The 12,321-nt window shown below is 32.1% G+C and overlaps 1 protein-coding gene across 5 annotated transcripts in view; it reads right to left on the reverse strand.

Annotated features, from left to right (window-relative positions):
* Positions 1-1,115: 1,115 nt before the first annotated feature.
* Positions 1,116-12,321, reverse strand: part of LOC107452833 (pyrroline-5-carboxylate reductase 2) — a 43,711-nt gene continuing 32,505 nt past the window's right edge. For all 5 annotated transcript variants that reach the window (XM_043047243.3, XM_043047244.3, XM_087163932.1 and 2 more), the window contains exons 3-6: positions 9,355-9,534; positions 6,292-6,504; positions 3,290-3,382; positions 1,116-1,395 (exon numbers count right to left, since the gene is read on the reverse strand). In XM_043047243.3, coding sequence (XP_042903177.1) covers positions 1,207-1,395; positions 3,290-3,382; positions 6,292-6,504; positions 9,355-9,534 — 675 coding nt within the window. In that variant the 3' untranslated portion in view covers positions 1,116-1,206. The remainder of the gene's footprint in view (positions 1,396-3,289; positions 3,383-6,291; positions 6,505-9,354; positions 9,535-12,321) is intronic.

Genomic DNA, 12,321 nt, shown 5'->3' on the forward strand with positions numbered 1-12,321 from the left:
AAAAAAAAAAATTTTTTATATTTTCGTGAAAATACATGCTATTTCTGTTGAAATTCATCCAAACTTTTTTATCAAAGCTATAACATGTTGTAAAAGTTAAAAACATTTACAGTTTTTGATTATACTGGTTGTTCAAAAATATTTTTTTCCTTTTTTTCGTCGTTGGAGATGCCGAATACTAAATAAAATCTTTATTATGATTAAAATTACTTTGGAAATAATAAAAAGTCTGAATTCCATTTAAAGTTCTCCAGCACTATATTCCTGATACTTTTAAAAATTGTCCACTTACTACAAATTATAAATAGTAATACACTTTATAAAATCAAGTAAGATAGTTTGATTCATTGCTCAGAAAAAAAATATGGATTTCAAATTTTCAATATATATATATATTTTAACAGCAAACTTTCAAAAGTGACTCTTTACAAAGTATATTTTTTATTAAAGGAAAAAAATTATGATAGGAATGGGAAATTTCCAGGTGCAATCTAAAAACTAGGGCGCAGGCATGATGATGAATTTTAAACTAGTCTTAGTTCATTTATGTATATTTTCAATAAAAATATTAATGTATAGTTATTTATATATGTACAGAGAAAGTGAAAGTTTTTAATTTTTTTTACTAATAAAATAAATGCAAAAGAAAAAGGTAAACAATATTCTCCAATACCTTTAGTGAAAAGTTACAGAGTAAAATTAGTAAATTGTAGTATTTAAATAAGCTTTTGAATATCTGCAAAAAATTATTCATAATCAGAACAACTTTGTCAAAATTTCTGTGGACTAGGAGTTGACTGTAAGTGAGTTAAAAAAACAACAACAATACATTTGAATAGAGGAAGGGGTACTGTGGATTTATTTCTTAGTTTTGTCGTTTAGATTGTTAAATCGATATAACCTAATATCGCGATATAAAAGGGTTGATTATATCGATTTAAGAAATTTCTATATCGTCCAGCCCTACTGTACACCCACCTTTCTTTATTGTCAGATTTTGAGAGTGTTTTTTGTCCTTTCTTACCTTCTTCCCATTCCTTTTAAAAAACGCTTCAAAGAGATGTTAAGAGCGGTCTTCATGAGCACCCTGTATTGTTTTGGTAATGACGTATAAATAGATTTAAAAAATTCTCTTTAATATTGAGCTTGGCTATAATAAATACAAATTTACATCACATATAAAATTGCAAAGTAAAATATGATCTCTTATGAGAGCATTCCTCCTGTTTCTTTTGACCTACGCGTTGCAGATTCTACTGCAGAAATAAGTGCAGATCTGAATCCACTTTTCTCCAATTCGTGGACTGCTTGTATTGAAGTTCCTGCAGGTGAGCATACATCATCCTTAAGGGAACCTGGATGTTGTTGTGTGTCAAGGACCATTTTTGCAGATCCCTATAAAGGGGATTATGCAAGGTATCTTAAGAATAAGTCAAAAACTATTCATAAATATGAGATATTCGTGCATTAAATAAAGAGTTTTATGATACAGAAGCAATATTATATCACATTGATAGAATCATTTTCATAATTTTGTTTTCCCCTTAGAGTAAAATACAGGCGTTGACAGTTTACGGTTATTGCAACTGGGAATGAAAGTTGTGGTTATATATATAAAACATATACACTGCCCTAAATAATGGAAGAGAATGGAAGAATTTTTTAAAAATTTCTCAAGAGGGTTATTTTGTAACTTCAGAGTTGTTTAATTGAAGCGATTTTTTCATACTTTGCAATAAGTTATTATAATGCAATACATTATATTTTTTTATTATTTTATTTTGTTAATATATATTTATTATAATAACATAATTTTATTTTGTAGCAATGCAAATGACACTACCTTATAACCAGACAACTGAAAAAAAAAGATTGTGGAAAACTAATCATTTTGAGCTTTATTTTAAAAAGTGCAAAAACTACATAGAAAATTTATTGAAACTTTTTACATTTTTAAGATATTCATATAAGACTTTTTTTTAGCCTGTAGCATTACAAAAGAACTACTTTAAATACTCATATCTTGCACAGATTTAAGCAAACTTTTTTTCAAATTTTAAGACAAAATTTTTGTATTTAAAATTAATTTGCTCCAAATATTTCGTTTAATTTTCGTGATTATTTTTAAAGTTGGAGCAAAAAAACATAAGACAAAAAAAAAAAAAAAAAAAAAAAAAAAAAAGCTTTCTATAAAAATGCTCATATTTCTATAAATGTTTAAACTAGAATTACGAAACTTTATGCAGTTGTTTCAAACAACAATTAGAGTAATCAGTACAAGTTGCAAGTTTCTTGCTTGATTTTCTGGCAAAGGGTATTTAAAAAATATTAGTTTTCTTTTGTGATTTATTATCGGCTCCTAAATCCTCTGAAAGCTCTAAACCTTATTGCAAAGTATGAAAAATCGCTTCATCTAAACAACTTTAAATTTACAAAATATGCCTTTGAGTATTTATTGAGAAATTTAAAAAAATGTTAAAAAGTGAAAGTGTTCCGTCTTCCATTATTCTAGGGTAGTGTACATTTCTATAGAAAATATGAATGAAAATTTTCTTTAAATACTAAATTACAATATCATTAAAGATTAGATGCTAATGTAGAATAAATGGTTTTGAAATAAATAAATGAAAATATAGTAAATAATAAATTATATTTTAACATCTGCAGAAAGGTCCAATCTAGGAATGACTTTCAATGTTTAAAAATGAAAATATTTCATCATCCCCAGTCTGTAATTAACTTGAATGCATTATTGTGTTATTTTAGAAGGAAAAAAAAAAAACATTTGCTAGACACTATTAGTATTTAAATACTATTTGTCATCATCATCATAGTTGGCCAGACAGCCCAATGTGAGCCAATGCCTTCCTCTGAAGATTTCTCCATGACGACTTCCGATTTATCTTTGATCTCCAATTTTTTTTATTAATTGCGAGAAAATCAGACTCCACTGAGTCAGCCCACTGAAGCCTTCCCCGCTTTCTTTTTCCAGTGGGTCTAAAAAGCACTATCTTTTTTATTGTGTTGTCGTTACTCATTCGAATCATGTGGGTGATCCAATTCATTCTATTTATTTTTATGTAAATACTATTTGTAATTAGATATAATTCATCTTGCATCTATTTTAACCTTTATACAATATTGACTCACATCTTAAATGTAAAAATACTATGGTAAGAATATTTTCATTCAGTTAAGTCATTATTAAGATCTGAATCCTTCAGGTGTACTTGTAAAACATAGATATGTTTTGTAGTATTAAGCTATAGTTAACATAAAAAAAACTTACCAGTAATGTTTGAGCGGCTAATTTTACTGCCAGATCTCGTCTTATACCCATCTTAACACCTCCATCTGCTAAGGCTTCAATCGCCATATAAGCCTGAAGGGAAAAAAAAAACAGGCACATATTTAAATGATCGGAAAATATATATTTAAATATATGCATTACATATTGAAAATTGTGTGTTAAAAATAGTTTCCATCAATTTTAAAGAATTACTAAACATATATAAAAAGAAAACTAATTAATAAAAAACAGAGAACCTGTATATGGATTATTGGTAAATTAAATTTGACCTAAATAGTTATACTCAGTGTAGATGAAAATTTTGAAGCTCAATTTACATTTAAATATACTGTTGTCATATTTTTTTAAAAAAACATGATACACACATTTTCTTATGTCAATCTTCAAAGAAAGTTTAAAATCCTAAGGAGAAGAGACTTTGTCAGTTGTAGTGAGATATTATATACTCAATGTGTGCGCTCCGGTAGCGCTGTCGGTTAAGGAGTCTCTCACGCTGGTGAAGAGTCAGATGTCATGAGTTCGATCCTGGCAACCGACAAGACATACGGCGTGTATACTCAGCAAGGTGCCCGTTAAATATGCAGTGGCTGCAAATGATCTCATTAGTTGTGGTGTAGAAGTTTAGAGTAAGGGGTACAAGCTCAGACATTGCCCATGTCATATGGCCGGGGTCAAAAATTACGTGGCATTTCTACAATGGCCGTTAAAAGATAGTCCTACAATTTGGTCTAGATGCTTGGCCATGGTTGAAAGTGTAACGTAAAGTAGGCAGTCATAGACATTCAGCAGTTTTCATAATTTGTTCATACAATGTATAAGCTAGTCCACCCCAGAAATGCTTTTAAGAGGTCTATGTAGTAGTATGTTGTCTAGAGTAGGTAAGAAACACAGATGAAAAAGAAAACCTCATACGTTCACTTAGGACTTCCACCTCTTAATAGCAAATAGCATTCTTAAGCAGAACTTGATATAATCTTAAAAAATTTGTTAGTTCTAAATGTTGTTTCTTCAAATATGCTAACTATTGATTTAGTTATAAAACCTGACACAAAAATGTATTTTCTTTGAAAAAAAAAAAAAAAAAAAACAGATGATTTTTGACCAAACACTAAAAAATAGTGTTTCTATAGTTTAGAGAAGAGAGAGGTCGACATTTTGAGCCCCTTAATGTTAAATACACTTTTCTCCCCATCTCGGAAAATTTAAAGTGCATTAAAAACTTTTTACATTTAATTTATGAAGCTCATTAATTGAAAACTTTTTTTTTTCTTTTTCGAATGGCAGGCACTGAACTTTATTTGTTTCGCCTTAGAAGATGCCAGAGGTGTTACTCATTTCGCGTTACCCAGTGGGCACCTGTGAACCAAAGTCACGGAGGCGAGTAACATTGCCCACGCCACACTGCCACAAAACCGTTCATAGGGTGGGCCACATTCACTCATCACACACAAGAGAGAGAAACATCCATGCCCAGAGCGAGATTCGATCCCTCGACCATTGGCGTCGCAGTCAGGCGTGCTAACCGCTCGGCCACCTGGCTTGATTTAAAACTAATTCATTGCAAAAAAAAGTTTTTTTTAAAAACTATTTTATTAAGTTATATTAGTAATACTAGTTTTTACGCATTGTTGTTTATAATGCCCCTTGCCAATTAACCAGCAAGCCTGCTTGGTGAAATCAAGCGAATTTAAGACTAGGGTGCGTTTCTTGTTTTTTAGTGGCGCCATCTATGGCCAAGAATAAATTTTCAACCACGCACTCGTGACAGCCCGTATTAAAGGGTGGACCCGTATTCATACATCGATTCATTCATCCACAGTTCGTAATTTTGACCTGAACCTGTGAATGACCATTCTTCAATTCAGTACCCTCAGAAGTATTGATTTGTTATGGGAATTTGCAGGACTTTGTGAACTGACAGATTTAACATGCACCAGTCACCATTTATTTCACGGGGAGTCTTCTACCGGTAAGGATCGAACTCACAAACTCTTGGACATGGACACAACGGTCTAACAACCAGGCTGTCTCGGTCAAGTTTTAACATAGTTTCCAACTGCAATTTTAAAGAAGGAAATTGGCCTAGTCTATTACTTAAAATTTTTAAATTTAGCAACTCAAACTTTTCGATCAAATTCCTTCATGCTTCATATATAAAATCAAAACAAAAATTTCTTTATTAGATTAGCAGAGCTAAGTGATTTTTTTTAAAAAAAATGACATTTCAATTTTTTGCCCAGTTGTGTGTAGAAAATAAAGTATAGTTTTCGGTTAAATCTTTGAACAAAATGAAAAATAAGGGCAGATGTGTCAATGCTGTTGATACATCTGTTCTGAAAACTAGATAAAACAGTCAAGTCAACTGTAATTTTCTGGGGGGGGGATTGGTTATTTACGATCCAAACAGTAGATATAGAACTGCCAGTCTTAGAGGCAGAGCATTCTTTTTTCTCTTAAAATCGTTCGAAAAGGGCTTCTATGACTGAAAACATATATGTTTGATTGGCAGTAAATGGCTACATCCTTGACAATAATTTCCAGTATCGCGAACTCTAGGCACCGATATGTTTGAATCCATCACTGTGAAATTCAAGATAGAGTCTTTCAGCTCAAATGAGGACGTAAAATCTAAAAACTTTATCTTTCTGAATGAGTACGGCACGCCAATTTTTAGAAGCCCAATGAATATGCTAGGCAGTAGGAGGACCTTGACCAGGTCATTTAAAAGAACTGTATGTCCGATGTAACATCATTTCTGGACGAATATGTTTGCAAGAGCTTCCGTAATTCAAGTATTGCCTTGTAAAATCCTGTCATGATCATTCACTTGCCAGCTTTAGAAGATGTGAGTTAAAATTTAATAACATTGGTGTACTTTTTTTTAAAAAAAAGGTAGAAAAATATTCTTTACATATTGTATTTTAAAATAATTTAAACGAATTTCTTGAAATTTATGTAGAAGAGTATTTAAATAGACTTACATAAGCAGGACCACTTCCACTGAGACCAGTGACAGCATCCAATAAGTCTTCCTCTATTTGATCACAAATACCAACACTAGAGAATATTTTATGGGCAAGACCTGGATCTTCCTCCAGTATGTTCTTACCACACGAAAACACGGAACATCCTTCCCTCACTAAAGCTGGCGTGTTTGGCATGACTCTGATCACTCGGGATTTCGGTGGGAGAACCTAATTTGAGAAACATGTAGGATTATTCAGATTACGAACAAAAAATCTATTGTCTTACCACACTAAATCAAGAATTTTTTATAACTACTAATTTAAAAATATTTGTATAACAACTATTTTGTTAAAATTCGTTTAAAAAAAAATTCATAAAAAAAAAAAAAATACTAAATCACATGGACTACATGGATGGAATGATTTATATTCTTAACAAGTTTGAACGAAGGGGAAGTCCGCAAATAGAAAGCAACATATTTAATTGTAATGTAAATTTTAATAAATGGTAATTTATGTTACTTAAACGCGTGCATTTTATATTAAAATTGTATATATTGTAGAGCAGGATTTTCCAACTTACATGAGGCAGGGGGCCACAATTAAAAACACAAATCAAATGGCGGGCCGCAACTTTATCAAAATTTTATATAGGACTCTTTTATGTTTGAAGGAACATTAAATATTACTGTCAGATTCTTACCAAGTTGTACAAAACAAAAGTATTGAATTACAAATTAAAATAAGAAGTAGATTTTTAAAAATATTTAATTCCATATTAAAAAATTCGGGCTACTATAACTTCATTGTGCGCTCAACAATCAACAATGAATGTGCACCCATGTATTAAACAATTAATGTGCAACAGATATTTAATTGTTAAGATATAAAACTTTAAAAAGGTTGGTATTAAAATTTGCATAGTAGCACACAAAATTTTCAATGAGAAAATTGAGGTTTGTCTGCTACAACCACCAGAGAATAGATATTAACATTTAAAATTTACAAATGTGTGTGTAAATATTTTCGTCTAAAATGGGTGGTTTCAAGAAGTTAAATCGGAGAATTCCTTAGAGAAAATTTCTGATACACACATGCTAAATTATATTCACAAAATATTAAAAAAATGAAATGGAAAAGAGCAACATACACGATTATTTTTGTATTTGAATAAATATTTTCTTGGATGCAAAACCTGAGAAATATATATATTTTTTTGCACCGTTGGTATGATAAATTTCACAGAAACGAAGAAATTAGGTTTTTATTAACGAGAAAAGTATTTTAAACCCATACAGATTTTTTACGAAAATCGTCCGCAAAAAAATGACAACTAATATATTTTAGTTGGCGGGCCGGATGGAAACCACTGTTGTAGAGAGTTGTATACTGAGTGCTAAATAAGAAACGGATCATCCTGATCTAATGATCAGGATGGTTTGCGTTCTATTACTCAATCTTAAAGGTTAAAGGGTGTGACCTCAAATATGCTAATTAATTAGTGCAGACAATATTTTAAGTTTCGAAATCAGACACAGAAACGTACTTTGTCTGATAAAACACACCCATTTTTCGATGGATTCGCATTTCTGACCCCCAAAATCTGGCTATCTGGGAGATAGGGTCAAAGTAGTTTGGTTAAGAGAGTGGTCAAAGTTTGGCATTAAGTAATGTTGATTTTACTCTTTGAGTAATTCATCATATCTCGAGAACTTTTTAAGCGAATTGAAAAATGTGTGCCCATAATTATAAAATCCTTTTATCCAAAGGTAATTCCATGAAAAATATAACTTTTAGTTTATATTTATTATTTTTTTAATAATAGACGAAAAAACTTTTGAATTGTAAGGTATACAATTTTTACATCGCTTTGAAGAATGCAATTTTAAATGGCAAAACACAAAATTTATACGAAATCGGTTGATTAGTTTCTGAGAAATCGAATTTTGAAAAGGACGATATTTTTTTATAAAAAAATTCGATTTTTCAGGAACTATTCAGCTGATTTTGCTCAAACTTTGTATTTTTTCATGTAAAAATACACTCTTTAAAATGATGTAAACATTTTACACCTTACAATTTAAATTTTTTTCGACTATTATTAAATAAAATAATAAATTCTCACTAAAAATAATTTTTGCATGGAAATGTCTTTGAGTAAACTAAGTTCATAATTGTGTGCAAAATTCTTCAATTCGCTTAAAAGTATCTCGAGATATAGCGAAATACGCTAAAAGTAAAATTAAAATTTATAGATTCAATTTTTGACAGCTCTCCTGGACAAACTATTGGGATCATATGTCCCGGATTGTGGCTACCCCCTATTTTTTGGGTGTCAGAAATCCGAATCCGTTGGAAAAAGAGGTATGTTTATTCCGAAAAGGTATATTTTTGTGTCTGATTTCGTAACTTGAATTATCGTCTGCACTAATTAATCAGCATATTTGAAATCACCCCCTCGAATCATTAAGATCGAATCCTAGAGCGTGAAAATCCGATGATTAGACCAAAAGTTTTTCTGGGTGGTCCGTTTATATTTTGCTCACTGTACATGCACACATGCTGCAGTATAACTCAGGGATGTGATGTCTGGCTGTATTAAATTACTAGGATACCTACAAGCAACGTTGTCGTAAGTAAATCGTGGCCTTTGTCCATTCAAAAACCTATCAGGTTCGATGCACATGCGTGATGTCACTTATAGATATCCAACGAAATCTGATTTAAATCACATGATTAGGCACTTTTTCTCGAGTTGTGAGCATTCAATACAAGTCTAATTATTATCTTATAGGTAATACTAATTATAATAACTAAGCTTTTAAATTTAATTACCTTTTAATTCCAGATAGGTACTTAGTTTACGTTGCACAATGGGTTATTTTAATTTCTGACTGAGGTTGAAAATTGCAAATAATGTTATTAAGTTAAGGCATGAATTTGTATTTTTAATTATCAGAAATTTGCTTTTATTTTAGTTAATAATAATGTTGTATCGCTTCTTGATATTTCTTTTTAAACCTTGTTCTTCAATATATTAAAATTTGAATTGGATCGTGCGTAAATACAGAAGCTTACCTGCTCTATCTGTCGTGTTGTAATTCCCATAGCTACAGAGATGACTAAATGTTGAGGAGTTATGTACTGGGTGATCTCCTTCAAAACAGATGGTACAACTGGGGGTTTTATAGCGAGAATCAAAACTCTTGCATGTTCAGCTACATCACCGTTGTCTGCAGTTGTACGGCAGCCCAATTTCTATAAAATAATTGCAGTTTTTATGAAATAATAATATGCGGTTATAATAGTAATTTCTGTAAAATAATAGTATGCAGTTTTTATTGTCTTGTAATAAGCGAAATTAAAGAGCCAAGCCTTTTCTTCTTATATTTTACTACTTAATATTGTTCAACTGTTTACCCCTTAACGATCGGTTAATTTCCAAGAAAACGGTAATGAAAGTGCCTATTTTTTTTTTATCTCTGTATCCATGATTAGTGCTGACATCTAGTTTAAAATAAACAATCTACAATTACCTTAAAAATATCCTGGTATTGCCATCTGGTGTGTAAAATGAGAAATAAAATGTTTTGCGGGCAAAAAAAATTGCATTAGTTTTATTCTTAATGGTGTGGCTGGGTGGCGCAGTTGGTTTGTCGTCGGCCTTCTGAGCCTAAGTCTGCGGGTTCGATCCCCGGCCCAGACACCGGATTTTCGGGATGCAGAAAATCCTCAGCGGCCATGTCGTATGATTATGCGGCATGTAAAAGATCCCCAAAAATTTCAACGATGGACCATAATAATGAGTGAATTTGCAACAAACTTAATAAGGAGTCGATTTGAACCATGCTTTTGCTTGTACTTGACAATACTGTTGTGCAATCGAAGCTAAAAAGAACGAAAATAATGATCAAATCGCTTATCTAATCTAAATGAACCGAATTTTAATCTACACTCTTAGAAAAATCGGTTCTGCAATGAATAATAATATCGTGCAAATTTGCTACAGCCTTGGTAAGGTGTTAATTTGAACCATCCTTTCGTTCGAATTGAGCCGAAGTATTGTGTAATCAAAGTTGAAAAAGCACAATAACATCGTTCAAATTTGATGATTCGTTCAATTTGATTCAATGAACTGCGTTTAAATCTACTCCCTCAAAGAAATTGGTCAGGGGATGAACCATAATACCGTGCAAATTTGCTACAGGCATGATATGGTGCTGATTGGAAGCATGCTGTTTTATAGTTGGACCATAGTATCATGTAATTAGAGTTATGCTCAATAACATTGTTCAAATTACTCTTTTAAAAAAAATCGCATTTTAGTGAAGTCGTTTAGTTAAAATTTGGCTTTCTTCAGGAACTTTTCGATCTAATTCGTTCAAATTTTGCACTTTACCTTATAAAATTTGATCGGCCTTCTGAGGCCAAGTCTGCGGGTTCGATCCCCGGCCCAGACACCGGATTTTCAAGATGCAGAAAATCCTCAGCGGCCATGTCGTATGATTATGCAGCATGTAAAAGATCCCTGGAGTGCCTTATTGGCTCTTGGCATTTCCGGCAAAATTAAATTCCTAGTGCTGTTTAGCATCCAAATAGAGTCTCGGTGCTGCCATCTAGTGTGGCAGAAACTAGACGTCCAAATTAACATGACCAACGGTATCTCACCCATTGTGCTGGTCCTGAAAGAGTGGATACCGCCTCTGGAGAACGCACTAGGTCTGCTCATCGGCAAGACCGATTGTGCAGCTCATTGGAAATAATATTCTTAATGGCGCGTTACTACAGAACACTCCAACCCAGAAATAGAGGGCGAAACCTCACCCCGTCATTTTCACGGGAGTGAGAAGGAAGGGGTTAATATCCATTTCGGTGACTCAAGTAAATTCAGCTATTTTGTTTATCTTTTTATTTATTTTTAAAAAATAATCGTGACATAAGAAAATAATAGAAAGTATTTAAACAGTTGAATTTACTTACGCCCAGTGATTTCACATTGGAAACTTTTTTATGAAATGAAAAAGTAACCCTTTCAATTAAAATATAATATAATAATAATCTACTAAAATAACAGGCAATGTTTAGGAAAAATAGGCGTTACTATATTTATTCCGTTTTGAACTTCGAACCAGAATTAAAGATGTCAGTGTCCTTGATTATTCCATAAAACAACTTACAACACACGAAATGATTTATTTTACAATTACATTAGGGGTGCACAACCTTTTTGAGTGAAGGGCCACTTGCACAGCAGGTTGGATAACGAAGGGCCGAACATGTATTGAGACATGTTAATGACAAATATAGTAATGTTTATTTAAATATTAGCGTTCTATTTTTTTTATCAATAAACTTAGTAATTTGTAAAAAATTAAAGGTGTTCCATTTTTAGAATTCATTCAAAAGTAAAAAAACTTATAATTTTTTTTTTACAAAAAAAAATTGCTATTCTTATTATATGAACAATAGATTTATCAAAATAAATAAACATTGAAGAAAAGTTTTTTTTTTTATCATTTCATGCAATACGAAAATTCATTTTAGAATTACGAGACGCATCCAGAAAGTAAGTTTCTCAATTTTTTTAAAAAAAAAGAACTCATACTTTCAGGAACATATTTATTGGCAACAAGTACAGCAATATTTCAGCTATTTTTCAACATAGCCACCACCAGAATTGAGACACTTGTCGTATCGTGGGATCAACTTTTGTATCCCTCTGTCGTAGAACTCTGCCGCCTGTAAAGGAACCAGCACAGACGTCTTCAGATCTTCGTCGTTGCCAAAAAGCTCACTGGAGGACAGGAATTTCTTGAGGTGCAAGAAAACATGAAAATTGCTGGGAGCAAGATCAGGGCTGTACGGTGGATGATCAAACAACTCCGAGCCAAATTTCGTCAAAACAGCTGCTGTGCGTCGAGCTGTATGTGAAAGAGCATTGTCATGGAGGAGCACAACACATGCAGTAAGCATTCCACGCCTCTTGTTTTGAATGGCACGTCGCAATTTCCGCAGTGTTTCACAGTAACGGTCAGCGTTTACTGT

Source organism: Parasteatoda tepidariorum, chromosome 5 (genome assembly GCF_982258835.1).
Source record: "Parasteatoda tepidariorum strain Cologne lab strain chromosome 5, Ptep-v5.0, whole genome shotgun sequence".
Classification (NCBI taxonomy): Eukaryota; Metazoa; Arthropoda; class Arachnida; order Araneae; family Theridiidae; genus Parasteatoda; species Parasteatoda tepidariorum.